Below are 18703 nucleotides of genomic sequence, written 5' to 3'. Positions count from 1 at the left end.
TTGTGGGAGAGAAGTAGAGATTCTGCAAATCCTTCACTCACTGTCACTGCTCTGCTTTTTATGGAGGGTCTGTTTTTTCTGGAGATGCTGAAACCCTGAAGTGAATTAGGTTTACAGGCTGGTAAGCTGCCAAAGGCTCCACTCCGAGTTGAAGAACACAGGGGAGCAAATGGGAGCAGCCTCTGCTGTTCCAGTAAGAGGCCAATGAGATCTGTTAGGGACAGATATGTTAGTGTGTGACTCTGAAAATTCTTCCATGTGGATTGAAAATCAGTGGAAGATCTACTTGATTTTGTATAGTTAAGATGATCTTTTTCAGTGGTTTAAAAAAATTCTCCTTATTTTTCAATTTAGTCTATGTTCAATTAAAAAAAATCTTGAAGCAGATACCATGTTGTCATTGCCCTTGTCGAAATCTCATTTTGAAATTCTTCTTCCTTTTTGAACACATTAAGAAAATAGAACAAGTGCCTTACCTTGGTGATTACACCCAGGTACTGAGGAATTTCACAGAGGCGTATTGGATCTGAAAATTCCTTTAGCCCAGAGCTAAGCAAACAGTTGTTTCATAACAAATTACGAGAGGAGGAGGAATGTTGCCTTTTTATCTCCTCTCAACTTTTCAGCAAACAAACTGCAAGTTCCTCTAAATTATTAATTCAAAATTATTTGCTAACCACACAGGTCAACCTCTGTCTTTCCATTTTCTTTCCAATGGCATGGAATATCTCTTCCAGAAGGAGAGCAAATATGTGTTGTGAGAGAAGAAGAAAACAGTGAATTCCAACTGAGCAATCTCTTGGGTGTTCCTTCCCACCATATTCTCACAATTATTGCTATTATTAGTGATAGCCACAGTGGGATGCAGAGGGAATAGGCAGGAGTCCCTGGCCTTTTTCATGCTGCGTTGTCTAGACTTACAAGAATGTTAAATTTTGTCATCCTGCTTCCTCTCGTGGTGTTAGAATTGCAGAGAATCTGAAATAAAAATGGAATTTTGACCTATCTGACCCTGTCCTCATTGTGTCCTAAACCCATCAAGGTTAATGGAAAGTCACCCTTGATTCAGGGAAAATCACATGTGATGCATAAAGCTATGCTGAAAGTGGAAAGCCCAATGCATGAATTTCCGTGGCAGTTTTGACGGTATTTGTTCTGAAGTATTTGAGCTGGATGAATACATCGAATCTGACTCACAATTATGGAGATGTGTCATGTATTTGTAGAAAAAATTCCCAGGACACCCAGGAATACACAGTATCCAAAACCTGACCTTCAAAACTGGAATTCCTTCATGGTGTAAAGCTAGAAAAGATGAATCTGTGCCAGTCTCCTGCCTCTGTGCTATGGCATTTTTCTGCTGGCATGTTTGCCAGCCAGCACAGTGGAGCCAAAGGCCACTCTGCTTTACCCAACACTACAATTTAAGAACCCTGCAGGAAAAGTACCTGGCAGTTGTTGTCCCACTCCCCCCTTTGCAGTGCTCCAGAGGCCTGCAGCTCTGTCTGAAGCCAGGTCGGCATTCTCTGCATTGCTTTGGAATTCCCAAAGTGATTAATTCAATACAAATCCTCGAAACCATCCCATGCCTCGAAAAAAATGGCAAATGGTGTGTGATTGAATGAGTGTCCAGACTGCTCTGTGGCACTTCCCCTTTCTTCTTGACAACTTCACAACTTCATAAAACTGGATGTTATCAAAAAGAAGGTATCTTTCATTCACACAGCATTTTTCAACTTGGAGGATGAGTTTGATGTAAAACCCAAAGGAAAAATGTCTTATTGGAGATTTAGGGTCATTTCTGTTGGAAAAAAGTGAGTACATGTGTAAGGCACTCAGTGAGCTGCAGCCTCTGTGAAGGTGCAGCAAAATTAAAAGCAGGGCCCAGAATTCAGTCACTTCTTCTCCCCCACCATGAATTCTCAATCCACCCTTATAACGTTAAATATAGAAATGATGTTTGGGCCTGAGACTTCGTGTGCATCAGGGACAGTGTCTTACAGGAAAATGTAGAAACCTCTTTTTTTCCATATGGTTTGAATCATTTACAAAATGAATCCTTCAGGAATAATTTCAGATGTGGAAACCTTTAAAATGGGGAAATAAGAACCAGATTCACTACATTTCTGCTTTCCAGCTGAAAAAAAAAAATCGCTTAGCAGTGCCCAATTATCAGTGCATTCTAGATAAAGATTGCCTCTCAGAACCACTTGTAAATTGTGTGATGACACACATCATAAGGATTAAAATATTAGTCATCTTCCCTACAGGAAAGTACTTTGTCATGACCAAATGTGATCTGACATTTGAAATATACCAACCTATTGCAGTGAGCAGGTGAGTTAAATTCCTGTCAATTATTCAAAACCTAGCTTTTATTGATGGAGGCAATTTTAACCTTCTTGTTGAATGTTAAGTAGATAGAGGCTGAGGTACATAATTATGAATTCATGTTGAAGAGGGGAGAATGGGCAAATTGTGGATCAGAATATATTTTGTGCTTATTATTATTATTATTATTAATTATTCAGAGGGTCTAATTATAATTAGACCCTCTCATTTTATGATGTGGAATCTCTTCTATTGCCAAAATTGAGATCACAGTGTGACTTTATAAGCACTGTTATTGGGCCCCTGTGAAAGGAGCTTATATTTGGGAGTACTGCAAAGCTGCCTCTTCTGATTTGGATCAACAGAAGAGAATTTCTAGGAAAAGTGTGCAGTAGATGATGGTAGTTTGTTGAGGATCTGTAGATCTTTGATAAATCTTTCCAGCTGGAATAGACTTAAAATCAATTTCAACATTAGTTTAGTTAATGGTTAAAGCTGTGAGGATTCATATGTAACTTTCAATTTTCACTTGCTTTTCACTGTGTTGAGTTTTCCTCATGGGGAACAGTTCTTAAAGCACCGAAAATTCCACAGATCCTTAAAAAATACTATGCTTATGTTAGGCATTCAAACTGCTCTCCTTGGGACACCCATGGCATTCAGGCCCTGGGAGGTTGCCTAAAGGAGAACATCCATTTCAGAAGGGAAGAGGTGATACACATGACATGTCTGCATTTTCAAAGACTTTTTTGAGGAAGGAGGAGGAATCATGATCTTGGAGGGCTCAAGATGTTCGGCAGGATGGTTTGCAATTGACATTTGTTTGTCTGCGCATATTTTTTTGAAGCCTAGGAGATATGTAGCCCTCATGGGATGTCAGTTTTGGCAGGAGGGTGTTGGCACATGGTAGGGCCTCACTGATCCAAACCAAAAATCTGTATCTAGTATTACGTATATAATGTAATAGAATTACCTGATGAAACTTCTTTTTGGTTTTTGACTTGGTAAAAAGGGGTGTTTATTACAACATGTTTTACAAAACCAATAAATGAAATAAAATCATAACTGATTAATGAGCTGCATGGAAATACTTCCTCAGTGCCACCCACATTTCCCTGGCCCTGATCCTGGAAACACTTCATCACATGTGCAGTTTTATGCACAGATCCTATGTGAAAACTACAGTGTAGTTTTCCCATACTTGTGTGTTTCAGAGATCCAAGAAGGAAAACAATCAGATATTTGCCTGTAGTGATTAGCTTTCCTTTGTAGGAGGGTATAAATTTCACATTGTGTTTAAATTATGATTAAATTGCAGAGGGTTGATTACTGAATGATGGTGCTTAAATGTTCAGATGTTTCAGCTTTGTGCTGCTGACCCATAATGTAATTTTCTGCTTGGAGTGCCCTTCAGTCTGGGATTCCTTCAGTCCTGGTAATACCTTGTTGTGAAAAAGCTGTGAGTCTTAATTCAAATATTTTCTTCTATGATGTGTGCATTTATGAGAAGTTGTATTTTCCAAGAGCATTTCCTTTTTATGTGTATCCTGTACACAAACACCCACACAAACAAACATGTACTGTGAAGAATGGGTTAATGTCGGACATGAAACTATCCATGCTATCGTGTGAAGGTGCTGTGCTGCCCATCCCACAATGTTCCTAGTTTGTGTTTATCCAAATGGGAAACCTGGTCATCTCCAAAAGGAGATGATGCATATTTAAATAGGAAGGATATCCAGATTGTAACTTGAATAAGATAACTTGATATATAAGTTGACCTATAACTTGAGTAATAATAACCTGAGCAGCTAACCAGTGTCAAGGTGTGTCACTGTGCATTTCCCATATCCAAGCAAATGTTTCCAAATAAGGAAAAGAGTTCCAGTTTACCTCTGAACTTAAAAGGAAGATAGACCAGAACCTTCTGTTTCTCTCATTGTAAGTGGCTCAGTGGCAGCACAAAGAAACCTGTTGGACCTTTTAGCTGCTCCTCTGAAGTATAGCTGTTTTCTATTGGGCAGCAAGCCAAATTATCCCTCCTTGATTGTTGTATACTCAAAAACGAGCTCAGAGTTGCTCTGGGCTTTTTGAGGTGCTTTAGCTGGTGCTTGATGTTTCTCTGCCTGTGCCTGGCTTTTGTTTCTGTATCGTTTGCTGTTTTCTCATTTATTAAAACCTTTTGCTTTACAAAACACACCTGAAGAGCCATCTTGCAAATTATTCTAAGCCATCCTGAGAACTGCTGGACACTCTCAGATTGTATTGGACCCTTGTGGAGCTAAAAATATCTGGCTTCATGTGAATTCCAATGAAGGTGCGCATGGTGGTCAGTCTGGGGTTTGCAGGAAGGCCACTGGAGGAGCTGGCACTGTGGGTACTGACAGTGGTCAGATTTTAGGCTTCAGGCACTGCTAGAGCCTGTGTGAATGACAATCGAGCAACTCTCTCATTCTGGCCTGGGAAAATCCTAAGGAGGAATCCAAACAATCCTTGGGAGTTGAAAAACCATCAGCAGGTTGTGTTTTTCTAACTCATTTACTGGCAAAGATGTTTACAAAGAGGTGTAGGCTCTGGATGACCAATTATATTCATTGTACCGAAGTACTGTATAAAAAAGAGGATTTAGAAGAATGAAGGTTGCTCTCATTGCTGTAAGCTGAGAGTTATGTTGATATTCCCATGCTGTCCGTAAACAATAACGACATGGCACGTTCCGGCTAACCCGTGGTGCCGTTTCTTTCGTTGCAGTCAGGTTTGATCAGGACGCGGCAGATGGAGTTCCTGATCTCCCCGCTACCCCAGCGGCTGGCCCGGGAGCACAACTACACGTCCCCGGCGGGGCACCACCCGCACGTGCTGTACAAGCGCACTGCCGAGGGGAAGGTGCACCGGAGCCCCGCGCGGCCCCGGCCCAGGCCCTCCCCGCCGGGCCGCCGCAGGGCCCGCGCCCCCCGTGCGCACCACGCGCCAGCCGGCCGCCACCGGAGGGTCCGCAAGCAGCATTTTTGTGGACGTCGCAAGAAATGTATGTAAGGAAACTTTCTCTCCTTTCTTGAGGCAGTGGCTGTTTCAGGCCGTGTGGTGGTCTCCTAAGTGAGGCCTTAAGTTTTAGCTTTTATGTTTTCAGATTCTGTGCTGCCCAGGGGTGCAGCTCTGAGCTCACATTCAGGGTCACTCAGCTCTCTTCACAGAGTAGGAACACAAAACAAATCCTTTTCCTGCTGAAGACCAAGGGCAAATTTCAGGCTGAAAAGCACAAACAACAGTAGACATGAAGGGAGAAACAAGAAGGATGAGACCTCACAATCTGAAGCTGTAATTGGACAATTAAACCCCAATATGCAAATGTACCAAAACTTATCAAAGTGTGAGACCTTGTGACTGGTCAGCCATTTTTTGTGAGCATTTTGGGTCCATCATGGGTGTAGCCCTGGTCAGGCCCTGTCCTGCCCTGCCCAAGGTGTATCCTGGAGGCCTTTCAATAAATATCTACTTTATTCTCTAGCTCTGTCCAGCTCTGCTTCAGATCAGCCCTCCCAAGGCATCATGAGCTGTGTTTCACATCTCTTCACATCCCTCTGGGATGGAGACCTAATAGCTTTAAATTACATATTTCTAACGTGAAACACATACAAGAAACTTGAGTTTTCCTCTAAGTTCATAGAATCATCTCTTTTATTAAGCCATCAGAATCACTGTTTAGTTTTCCTGTACTTTGCCTGGATTAAAAGATCCCAGTGGTGTTTTGGTTTTTTTTTACACTGACATAGTTTTCAGTAAGCAGTTCTGCACAGTGATGGATGCCAGGTCCCTGAACTTCTCTCTGTTAGACTGAGGATAAAAAATTAATTAGGCTTAAAGATGGATGAAGAAAGCTTCAAAATCATTTATTTCTGAGAGGATAGAGAAAAAGTCTTTCAAAACTCACCATTCAATAATGAAATTTTCAGCAACTGAGATCTTCAAAAAGAGCCACCCATGTAAATTGTTTAAATATGATTTTGGAGCCACGTCTTAAAACATATATTGAAATACGTTATCCTGCCAAGATCCATTCTGAGTCCTTCATTAGGCCCTCAAATTGCAGAACATTTTAGAGCCCCCTTGGATCCCATATCTGTACTTTTAGCATTCAGTTGAGTCTTTTTGAAAGCTGATCAGCTTCTGAGCTGAGTTTCTTAATGAGAGTCTCCAGTATTGAAAACAGTGCCTCAGTCCATTTATATTCTTCCAACTTCCTACTGAAGTTCTGAGAAAATGAACAGCTTCCTTTTCCAAAGGTGTGTAAGGAAGAAGGAAAAAAAAATAGAAGGAAAGGAATGAAAAAGGAGTTAAGGCCTGAAAACAAATGGCTTGTTAAAATTTCAGAAATCCTTCCCCCCAGGTTTAAAAGCCAACCCTCAAATGCCAGATGCACAAGGCCATGATTCAACCTGTAAACATTTGCCTTCTAATGGAATCCAAAGCTGCCTCATTACATCCTCCCTTTCCCTCCTGTCTGGTTTTCCTGCTGCAGAGCAGGGCTGATGGTGCTCTGTTATCTCCTCTGCTCTACACTGGCCCATTTTGTTGGGATTGTTCACTGTGAGATTGTGCCTTATTTACTGTTCCTCCTGTGACTGCTTCTCCAAAAAGAGAATTATCCATGTCCTATTGAGCTTTTACACAGTGCTTCTATGCCTATAATAGATGAGAACATTTTGAAAACTGCCTTTGTATGACCTCCTGGGATGTGAGAAGATATTATTGTTATTCCTGTCTTATAAATGGGACTCACAGACACAGGAGAGGTCAGAAGTAACCAGTGATTCTGGGAAGCAAATTGAGAAGCTGAATTTTTCTTTAAAACACTTTGTGCTTTTTTTGTGCTTTCTATTTATTCAATAATTCCACTTACAACTATGAGCTCTTAGCTGCATATTCAAGCTGATTTTATGTTAAATGAAGAACATGCATTTAGCATCCAACTGTGATGAGTTAGTAAAAGTGATTTACCTATCATTGTTTAGGAACTGGATGTCAGGCACACTCGTAGGATCTCATTCTAAGTAAGATGGCATTAAATACCTTACCCACAAACCTCTTTTCACACCTTGTGGTACTTCACTTTGTGCAGTTCATATCTGTAACCTTCTGAGAGAAAGGAAGGATTTCTAAAAAATAACAACTTATTTCCAGACCCAGGCTTGGTTAATATATAGAACAAATCAATCCTGTATTCACTGAATGAAATACAAACAAAATCACATGTCATTTTTTAATTTAGTAGAGAAAAATACAGAATGCAGAAGAAAATACCCCAGTAAAGGGAACACTTTTTATATGAGTATTTGGTCGTTTTTTCTTCTTGCTTTTTTTTTTTTTTTTTTTTTTTTTTTTTTAAATTTGTACATTATTTTCCCGGTCTTATTCTGAGATCTGAAGACATATCAACTTGAAATTTTCAGCCACATCCAATCTAGTCACCTGGAATATAGCTTCAGCTTGAATAAACAAAGGGAAGAGAATTCAGGCTGGCAAAAGGTGGTCGTCTGCCTATTCAGGGTCAATTTATCCTAGCCTAAGAATGAAATCAAACTTTCTGAGCAGTAAGAGGGAAGAGCATATTGTCACTTTGGTGTCATAAAACCACTTGTCCTGCACACCATCTTTTAAAATTTCATGTGCAGGCAGTTTGTAAACACTAAAAAAGCCTTAATCAACTTCCAAAGTCTTTGTCACAACATAAATGCTTTTAGATCATGAGAATTCACTGGACTATGGTTAGTAAAACATGCATGAAACTGCTGCTGCATAGGTTTTATGAGCAGCAGTGAAGTAAATTCAGGAGCAAAACTTGTCTGCTCATGGATGTATGTGTGCAAAGCATTGGAGCTGTATTGCCTTCAAAATAGTCCTGGGCACTGATGTGCCTTGAACTGAGCACTTCCCTCTTGGGTGAGGCCTGTCCTTGCATCCTGATGTGCTTCCAGAAAAGAAAAGTTCTTGGAGCTTGTAAAGGATGGTTGTGTATAATGAGTGACACATTTGAAAGTCACCATAACCTGGTCCTTTGTATGTTAAAAGCATGTCAGAGTGCTGGGTTTTTGAAAGCAGACCACTGTTGTGCATTCTGTGGTGTTCTTGATTTCCCAGTTTGGCATGGAAAGAGGTAGGGTCTGTTTTAGTTCTTTGGAAGAACTTTCTGATGAGGCACAGGCAGGATTTTTTTCATTACCTGAGGCTCTTGCACTTGTTTTGGTACATCCTGTGTCAAAAAACCCCTCATTATTATCCAAAGAGTTTGTTCTAGTGGCCTTTGAGTTAATTATTGATTCTGCATGAACTTGCACTGCAAAGGCAGTGTAAGTTCATGCAGAAGAACCTTTGGATAGCAGGAGCACTGTAGGATTTGGGTGATGGATTCCTGTTTCCCTGAAGAACTGGAGTAGAAACCATTCTCCAGCTGTGCCCCTGCCTGTGCTGCACCAACACAGAGGGAGAAAATGCACCCTGGAATTGGGATATGCATTGCCTGTTGTGAAGCCCTCCTTGGTGCTGCCTAACATTTCCCTGTACTCAGTAAATACATTCCCAGCAGGAATAATCTCACTGGCAGCTTGGCATGGAAGGCCAGTGTCAGTCCCAACATCAGGCTGGCAGGAATTTACTTGTGGTGTGTATCTGATTTATGTACTGCCCGTGGACATCTGTTGTGGAAAGGACATTTTTTGCCAACTGCTATGTAAGTAGGACATGCCAAACACCTCAGGAAGTTATCAAAAGGACAGGAAAAATGCAGATACTCTGTTAAAAATTCTGTTGTATTTTTTTGCACAGATGCTACCATTTTATTAGATTAATTCCTTATTTTAAACTGCTTATTGAATACGAATGTGGTTCTCCCATTTCCTCCTCTCCCTGTAGCCGTCCTTCCCTCAGGAATGAATCAGGTCTTTTTTAATAAATATGGAAGAACTTAGCCAGAAGTATTAAATCACATGCTATAAAAATAATCTAAGGCTTTAAACCTGTGATGCTTCATTTTCTGATGAAACTGTTCATGGGTGATCTGAACTCTTTCCAAAACAGTTTTATTTCCTTTTAGATGCACCCAAGCCACCCACAGAAGAGACCTACATTCGCTCAGATGAGTATGGGACTTCTGTGAGGTTCAAAAGATCATCTGCTAAAATTCAGAAAAATGGAAGTCTAAATGTTGAAACCCTTGTCGTGGCGGATAAAAAAATGTTGGAGAAACATGGCAAGGAAAATGTAACAACATATATCCTAACAGTCATGAACATGGTAAGGCATGGTCCCTGTGTCACTGAAGTGTTTTTTCTCTGGGGTTTGTTGTAGTGTCCGAGTAGGATCTCTCATTAGATAAATATTGATAACAGAAAGAGCAGAGACACCTTATGCAAGCCTTTCTTCAAGCCTCATCTAATGTAGTACTTATCTCATAAAGCTTTTAAATGCACGTCGTTAGAACATCGCAGCTCTGGCAACTGTAGAGTAAAAAAAAAATTAGAAAGTATTTTAAATCTTAAATTTTAAAATACTTCCTGTGTAGTACAAAAAAGGCAGATACTTTGAAACTGAAACTTTTATTTAGCATCATGAAGCTTTATCTGTTTCATCTCATGTCTCCTAGAAACACTTATTGAGAAAACACAAATATATTTCCATAAAATTGATACAATTTGACTGGAAATATATTTCCTTGCGTGGCCTTGCTCTTTACTTTTGTACTGCTAAAGTGCTTGAACTTTGGCCTTAATTACACTTGATCCAGGAGACCAAGGACAGATCAAAGCCCATTGAAGTCAATGGAAGGTTTTTGAGTTTTTGACTAAGTGTAGTTTGGGGTCTGTTTCTTCTGGTTTGCGCTCTTTTGGGTAAACCCTACAATGTTTATAACTCCTTTAGTTAGTACTGAAAATTGAAGTCCAAGGCAATAACTCAGTACATATGTTTAATCCATTAAAAAGGGATTATGCATGCAGGTGATATTTCCTCTCCAATAATCATTGCAGGTCTCTAGTCTGTTTAAAGATGGAACGATTGGAAGTGATATAAACATTATTGTTGTGAGCCTGCTTCTTTTGGAACAAGAGCCCGTAAGTTGTGTCAGAATTTTTGTCTGAGCTACTTCATTTGCTGCTGTTGATTGGGAGCATTGGGTGCTCCCACATTATGTGCAGGGAGGCTTCTTAAATGTACAGTGTGAGAAGAAGATTAAAACTGCCAAAATCTCCAAAATTACACTTTCTACTTTTCACTGCTTCTTGGGTTTTGATTCTAAATTTTTCATTTCATATAAATATTTAGAAACACTGAAATGCTTCCAGTAAGATAAAACCTGACAATTTCCAGCATTTCCTTGAGGAGAAATGGCTGGAGTGAAATACCTATTTAATAAGTATTTAAATAAATAGAAAAAATTCTAACTGAATTTTCCAAGATGTGATAATCAGAAGTGTTAAGGAGTCAGAAGTCCCAAACTAAAGAAAGCATGTAATAAAAGGTGAGAGTGGAGCCAATTCTTGTGTCAAGGGTGCTGAGACGAAAGAAGACAAAAAATCTCTTTTGCTGAAAAGAAATTTGTGATGGCTTGATCTACTTGGATAATACTTTTCCTCCCCAGCAATTACAGTACATTATAATCACAATATTGAAAATGGCTTGGTGTTCAGCATTTTCGGGAATCAAATATATTCATACACTTTGTAATCCCAACCACCAGCTTTGGAAATATCTGTGTGTCTGGGGAGAGGCCCAGTTTTATTTTACAGTTGTAAGAAATTCACTCATCAGCTGACTCAGCCATCACAGACAGTTATCATGGGAATACATAGGCTGATGTGAACAGATATGGAATATTAACTCCCTTTTCTCTCAGCAACTCTCACTCTTTAATCTTCTTTCTCACATCGTGCTGGAAACGCCGTGTCTGTGTGTCCGTGCCGTCCCTGCAGGGCGGGTTGCTGATCAACCACCACGCTGACCAGTCCCTGAACAGCTTCTGCCAGTGGCAGTCTGCCCTGGTGGGGAAGAACGGGAAGCGCCACGACCACGCCATCCTTCTGACGGGCTTTGACATCTGCTCGTGGAAGAACGAGCCCTGCGACACCTTAGGTGTGACACCAAAACCTGCGCTGACAAACTTGGGGGTGCCTGCAGCAGGAGCGGAGTCGCTTTCAAATAAAAGAGGCCATTTTTGCACACGTTGTTAGTCTTCTTGAAGAGGGCAGGACAGCATTAGTTTTGGATTGTCACCTCTTCGAGGAATATCTATGATTTTGAAAATATTTTTAATCTATTTTTATTTTCTTTTTTGAATGGGATTCCTCCCTAATTTGAGAGCAGTAAAGGCATGGGGGGTGCGTTGCGGGGAGAATAATCTTTACAAATAAAGCATAGCTGGAGAGGTTAGGTTTGATTAATACTTTTTATATAGGAGTTCTTTTATTGTCAAATAAAAGTCTACTGTAATTTCTCCATGATAAACCTGATGAAGTAGACAAGTGTCTCCGTGTGCCAAAATAAACTGGCTTATTAGGACCAGTGCAGATGATATGTGCACTTGGAACTCTGTAGAGGAACAAGCTATTTTACTGCTTCCTTCCTTCAGGATTTGCACCCATCAGTGGCATGTGCAGCAAATACCGCAGTTGCACCATTAATGAAGATACAGGCCTTGGGCTGGCTTTTACAATTGCTCATGAATCTGGACACAAGTAAGTTCCTTCTTCTATAAACAAATATATAAGTGAATGGATACATAGCCTATTTAATATAAATCGGTTAAATATAGATAATTTGGATTGGCACATTCTAAATATAAATCATTTGGAAGCCCAGGGAGTGGTGGTGAACAGGGTTCCATCCAGATGGTGACTGGTCACCAGTGGTGTTCTGCTGGGCTCAGAACTGGCCAGTCCTCTTTAGCACCTTTGAGCTTTCCCCACTGCTCCATATTCAGGATGGCAAATCCCTTCTGGAATCCACATGGTTGCTCCAAAAAGAGAGGGGTCTCAGGAACTGCAGGTTACTGCATCTTCACCGGAGAGGTGATCTCCCTGAATTTCTTGGATGTCTCCTTTTCCCAGAAGACCCAGTGTTTCATAGAAAACTTCGAACCTGTCCTTTGTTCTCTCTACCTGTTTAGTGAGTGATTTGGGTAAAAGCAACCTTTGTAATGGTTTGTGTTATTCTGTATTTATGTCCATTGGATTTCCATTTGATTTCTATTGTAGAAAGACTGTCATTTTCTTAGAACCTGGTGTCTCTCATAAAAAAAAACCAGTAATAATCTTTTGTGGAGCTTCGGCTACTCTTCAGATTGTTGAATTAAATCTAAAGATGATCAGGTTTTGTTCTGCTGTTTTTTGCCCCAGTAATTTTGAATTACTTCTCCACAACTTTGTGCATGGTTTTGATTTCCAGTTGAGCACAGTTCAAGCTGGAGCCTGTCTCATCACTGGCAGTAGAGCAGCAGAGTTTCTGTGTGGTACAAACCTAACATTGAGGCTCAGTTAAAAGAGGTCTTTATTTTTCAGCAACATTAATGCACAGAAGACCTTTGGAAAGCAGTGGCACTGTATTTGACTGTATTCTGCTGATTGCTCAAGGCATGAAGCCTTCCCATTCTGCCTGACTGCATCAGGACTATTCAGTTTTCACTGCACTGATATGCTCAGCAGTACACACTATGACCTAATGTCTGCACGAGTGACCCTTTCACAGGTTTCTGTACATCTGAAGGGAAGCAAGGAATTAAAGAGTAATCCAGCTGCCAGTGAGGCCCATGGGAATTGTGCCAAAGCATTCAAAGGACCAGATATGTAACATGAATATTGTTTGATCCTCCTGTCAAACTAATGCAGTTTCACTGACCTCAGTACATTTTTAATGGTCTTCCATCAGCATTAAGAGAGAATCAGCCCCATAGCTTGTTTTTCAAGAATTATCCCATTTAGTCTCTTAATGTTCTCCTCCCTTTTTATTTTCTTATTTGCTTTGAGAGATTCAGCTTGGGTTTTTTTTTCATTTTTTTTTTTTTCCTTTTTCACCACTGCCTTTGATTCACATATTGTTCAACCTTTCATTGGTGTACTTCCATGCTCCTAATAAAATGCTTCTTATCTCTTGGGAAAAGCCTGTGCCAGACACAAAATGTCTTTATGATCATTTGTCGTGTTCATGGTCCTGAGACTACCAAATATGTGATGTAAGACAGCAGAACTTGGTTTCTGTGATACAGAGATTCTTGGAAGAAAAAAAAAAACCTGTGACAGCTTTGGAGGTGCTGAGGTCCCTTGTGAATGTATTAACCAAAGGTTTCACTAAGGGGAATATCACACCCTGTGATCCACTCAAAGCTTCAGTGGTGGGACATTTTAGTGTTTTGTTAGACATTTTAATGATTTTCTGAAGTTTGTGTTTTTACCTGAAACCTTAACAGTTCCTCTGGGTGTTCCGAGCCTGTTGTGTCAGTGGGATATAAACTGGGGATTCTCTGGCTGCAGTGCAGGGGAATGCAGTATTTTATAAACCACTGGCTCAACTGGTATTTTTTTTTGTCCATTTATAGGAAGAGCCATATATTTTAGGAAGTTTGGAGCCTCAGCTGGTGGCAACACATGCAGTAACTCTGATGAGCCTGTAATGATTTATAGCAGTAGAGGCTTGAGTCCAGTAAATGAGATATTCCCTACACATGCACAGATTACATTTATAAAGTTGCCAGTGTTCTACAATATTGAAGTAACAGATGATGAAATTTCTATCCCTAACACATGGAAATTCACAGATGTCCCATACAGTCAGTAAATACAGAACAGTGAAAGGAAAACCTCTAAAAATTAGCTTATTATATCAATAAAATCCCCATAATTTGTAATTATCATGTGATTTTTTTATTATTGCTTATTATTTTTTATATCATCCTAACACCTCTCCTAGTGAAAGCAGGGCCTCCTGATGCTGAGACAGAGCAAAACACCCCATAAGAGGCAGTTTTCCCAGTAAGAGGCACTATTCCCATTAAACAGTTACAGTCTAGACAAACTGACACTATAACACAGGTGAGGAAACCAAGGTGATTTGCCTGAGATAATATAGCAAGTTAGTGGCCAAACTTAGAAAAACAATGATATTTTTATATTCATACTTCTGTATTCTATTCATTCCCACCCATTTCCTTTGCTACAAATGGAGCTCTGTAGCTCTTCCCTCTGAGTAGGAAGGCAGTTCTGGTGTGTAAGGTACATTCCTATGGGTGATATTTCCCTGGATTCTGATCTCCACAACATTCATGTTAACAGGCATTGGCCCTGGGCAGAGACAGGCTCACACTGCTTGCAGGTTTTGAGCTGACAGATCTGTAGGAAAGGACAAGCTTAATATAAGACCCGTGATGCCCATCCACCTCACCATGGAACTGCTCTGCTTTGGGAATGGGAAATTCCAAAAAAAACCCACAAAAAAACCCAAAAAACCACAAAACCACAAAACAAACAAACAAAAAACCAAAACAAAACCAAACCAAAAAAAAACACCACCAAAAAAACCTGGGAAACTTTGGGCACAGACTGCAGCTCTGGTGCCCCTGTGCAGCACCAGCGTGCCTCTTCCTTGGAACCTGACCCTCCTTTCCCATCAGACAGTGTGTGATGACAAAAATTGCTGTTAATTGGAACTTGACTCATACCAGTACTAATTTTTGCGGTGCATAAATTTTCATCCCTTTGGAATGAAAAGGATGGATTCCACCTTCCCTGTGGAGTTCAAGCATAGAGCTGTTACCCAGAAAGTGTTTCTTTTCCCCCAAATTTTGTCTTGCTTCTGTTTAATCTAGACTTTCACTCTCCCACCTGCTTCTCTTTCCAGCTTTGGGATGATTCACGATGGAGAAGGAAATGCTTGCAGAAAAGCTGAGGGAAATATTATGTCTCCTACACTCACTGGAAACAATGGAGTGTTTTCTTGGTCTGTGTGCAGCAGGCAGTATCTCAACAAATTTCTCAGGTAGGTCAGATATAAATCTGGGCTGGTGCCAGGGAATGCAGCTTTAGTAACTGGGCTTGAATTCTTGAACAGCATAAAAATTACTGAAGGGTGAAATTCTCCTCTTTTAAAATGTGCTCCAACCCTTGCAGTGAGTGAGCCCACACACTCAGGCTGCTGGAGCACTGAGGTGGTGTGGCCTGGAAGGGCTTTTGTCCTGCCTTGTTTCAAAAGCCTGAGTTTCACCCTGCAGGAATGCCCTGCTCTAATGACTGGCATATCATTCTTTCCCAGGCATTCCTGTCAGCAGCTGACTTTATTGGAGAATTAGTAGGAAGTGTACACAAAAGAGGGCAGACACAGTGGTACCAAAGTCATTGCAAAATGTAAATTAACATCAGTGGCCTTTCTCACTGGAGTTTCTTTCTTGATCTAGTTCATGTCATGAGTAAAGGACATTTTACATTTTTCACATCCTGTTTCTGGGAGAAAGAAAAAAGGAGAAAGGGAAAGGGTTTTTTTTCCAGCATGTTATCATTACTCAGTGATGCCTTTAGAGTACTGTTTCTCAATCACTGTTTAATTCATGATTACATTAATCTTTCCTGTATTCTTTTTTGTCATTCATGGATAGACTATACAGAAATACTAAAAAATGTGTAGGAGGTATTTTGAGCAAGAGCAACACAGGCACTTTAGATGTTAATTCCTTAAAGTGAGAAGCAGGCACCTTGGTAGTTCTGTGGATCTGGTCCTTGAATTCCCAGTTAATCTCTTTGAGTAGCAGCCAGAAAAGGTAATGGAGTTCTGTGGGTTTTTTTTTTTTAATGCTGCAGTGATGCAATATATTTTGTGTACAGAAGCAATATGCAAGCTGAAAAGTCACATGAGCCCGCCAAGCTGCCATATGGTCCCAGAGACTGACACTTGGAAGGCAAATCCAGCATGGAGTGACCCTGTGTATCCAGGGGTTCTCAGGCAGAGGTGAAGGGGAAAAGGTGGAGCTGGGAGCTGTGCTCTGGACACAGCCAGCCCAAAGACACACCCTGCAGCAGCCTCCTGGCAGCTCCACACAGGGCACAGGCTGGAATGGGACACTGTGCCTGCTGCTTCTGCTGAGCCCTGATTTGGGGGATCCACTGAAGGGAAAGAAGCAGAGAAGGTCACCTTGCTCTTGATTACCCAGGAATACAAGGAGAAAAAGAATTTGGCATAACTCTTTTTTTTTGTCACAATAGTCCCTAAGCCTGGAAATTCCTGCTTCCTTAAAATTTTGCAGGTCAGGCTGCCAACAAGATGTAAAGGACCTTTGGTTCCTCACACTGATATTCTTGTTTCAGAGCATACCTCTAAAACTAGTTAAAGGTACTGTATACCATATTATATAGTTGTGCTGGTCTGCAGCAAATTAAAATATTTTGATGTGAAGATCATGGTGGTGATTAATTTGCCTTCTCATTATAGTACAGCTCAAGCTGCCTGCCTGATTGATGAACCTAAGCAAACAGGACAGTATAAATACCCTGACAAACTGCCAGGGCAGATCTATGATGCTGATACCCAGTGCAAATGGCAATTTGGAATGAAAGCAAAACTATGCAACCTCAGCTTTGTAAAGGTACCTATTGATGCACTTTTGAGAGGTTACAGTGACATGAGAGGACTGCAGTACACTGAAAAAGTACAAGTAATATGGGGTTCTTCAGAGGCCTGGGCTATTTCTCTGCCTTATCTTGGTTGGCAATTTGCTTTGAAGGTACTGGCCTCTTTTGAGGAAAATCCCAGTCCTGGGGGGGTTCAGAAGGAAATGTGTTCCTTCCAGGAGTCATTAGGGGGGCACTTGAATCCACATGAGCCATGAGCCCTTGCCTGCCATGCTAAGGGAAATTAACAGGCAGTAGAGTTTTGATCAAAGCTTGTGTGGGGTGTGGGCTAAGAAGGACTCAATTTCTTGTATTTTACTTTTATGACAGCTAAAAGTCTGGGAGAGATCTACAGGGTTATTTTAGAGCAATGAAATGTAACTTCTACTCTTGACTTCATGATGAATGATTAATTTAGATTAACCTATTGTTTTAATGACTGTTACACTCCTTACTGGTCTCTTCAGAGAAGGCATTTTTTAAAATAATCTAGAGTGCTCATTCTGAAAAAACATATGGTAATTTCTTTTACTCCTGTTATTATCCTGGAGTATTTTGATTTATTGTATACTAACCACATTATTCAAGTGATGGCAGCTGTGTTTCTTCCACAGCTAATAGACAAGGAAGAGGGAGTGAACAGCACTGTGCACAGACTGCCTTTCCAGATATCTTCTGTGGTTTAGAAAAATCTTGTCTCTTCACAGTATTATAGTCCCTGCAGACATGATGAAATTTTAGTCATGGACTTTTTAACATGGTGTTCTATTATAACCTCACACTCAATATAATTTTAAGAAATATATAGTGAAATGGTGCATAAACAAAAGGCAATATTCAGGTTATGGCTGTGCTAGGAAACTTTAACCCAGGCTTTTCTAAATTCAGAAAAGAGTTTATTTATATAGTCTTTTAAGGTAGCAAATCCAATGTTTCATTGTTACTCTTTTTAAATACCAGGAAATAATGGAAATTCTGAGCACTGTAGCAAGTACTCTTTCCTTTTCAGGATATCTGCAAATCTCTCTGGTGTCACAAAGTGGGTCACAGGTGTGAGACAAAGTTCATGCCCGCAGCAGAAGGAACAGCTTGTGGTATAAGTATGGTAAGTTGTTTTACAAATAAAATATTGTCATCCTAACTTGACTGTGTTTGGTCAAATACAAGCTCCCATCAAAACCAGTTTTAGCCAGATCCCTCCAGGTTTGCCAGTCTGGACTTTGAGATTGCTTTGTAAATGATTCCACTGTGATGCATATTCAGGATGTGGCCTTGCAGTGGTACCTGTCTGGTGGCAGGGCCTGGTGCCTCTCCCAACAGGCTAAGGGATCAGATATCTCTGGTAAATCTAAATCAGTAAGATAATACATTATTATAACAGGAGTTAGATCAATGCTTCAAATTCCACTCTGATATGAGCATATCATAGCCATAATGTTTACTGTACAAACTAAGGCCATATTTTCATCAGAGATCACCGCTAAAAGAGTTTATTCATTTCAGTCAAACCTTCTAATTTACACTCATCTTATTTGTTTGTATTTACCCTCATTTGTTTGCATTTATTTGAATTGAGCCTTCTAATTTACTCTCATCTGTAGTTATGCAGAATAGTTTCTTTTCCTATAAGTTTTCTTCCAGAAGAACATTATTTTGGTTTTCAAGTTAGTGTCAAATGTTTTATTTTGCTTTGTCTCTTTGTGCAGTATTTATTAATTGAATCATAAAACAGA

General features: G+C 40.2%; 1 protein-coding gene across 3 annotated transcripts in view; it reads left to right on the top strand.

The window, feature by feature from the left end:
* The window catches only part of ADAMTS18 (ADAM metallopeptidase with thrombospondin type 1 motif 18), an 80237-nt gene that overhangs the window by 24048 nt on the left and 37486 nt on the right, over nt 1–18703 (top strand). For all 3 annotated transcript variants that reach the window (XM_063410475.1, XM_063410476.1, XM_063410477.1), the window contains 8 exons: nt 5083–5359; nt 9422–9621; nt 10353–10436; nt 11295–11454; nt 11951–12056; nt 15211–15348; nt 16792–16945; nt 17980–18075. In XM_063410475.1, the coding sequence (XP_063266545.1) occupies nt 5083–5359; nt 9422–9621; nt 10353–10436; nt 11295–11454; nt 11951–12056; nt 15211–15348; nt 16792–16945; nt 17980–18075 (1215 nt within the window). The remainder of the gene's footprint in view (nt 1–5082; nt 5360–9421; nt 9622–10352; nt 10437–11294; nt 11455–11950; nt 12057–15210; nt 15349–16791; nt 16946–17979; nt 18076–18703) is intronic.

Source organism: Prinia subflava, chromosome 13 (assembly GCF_021018805.1).
Source record: "Prinia subflava isolate CZ2003 ecotype Zambia chromosome 13, Cam_Psub_1.2, whole genome shotgun sequence".
Classification (NCBI taxonomy): Eukaryota; Metazoa; Chordata; class Aves; order Passeriformes; family Cisticolidae; genus Prinia; species Prinia subflava.
Note: the sequence above shows the minus strand (reverse complement) of the source record. Positions and strands in the feature narration are given on the sequence as shown.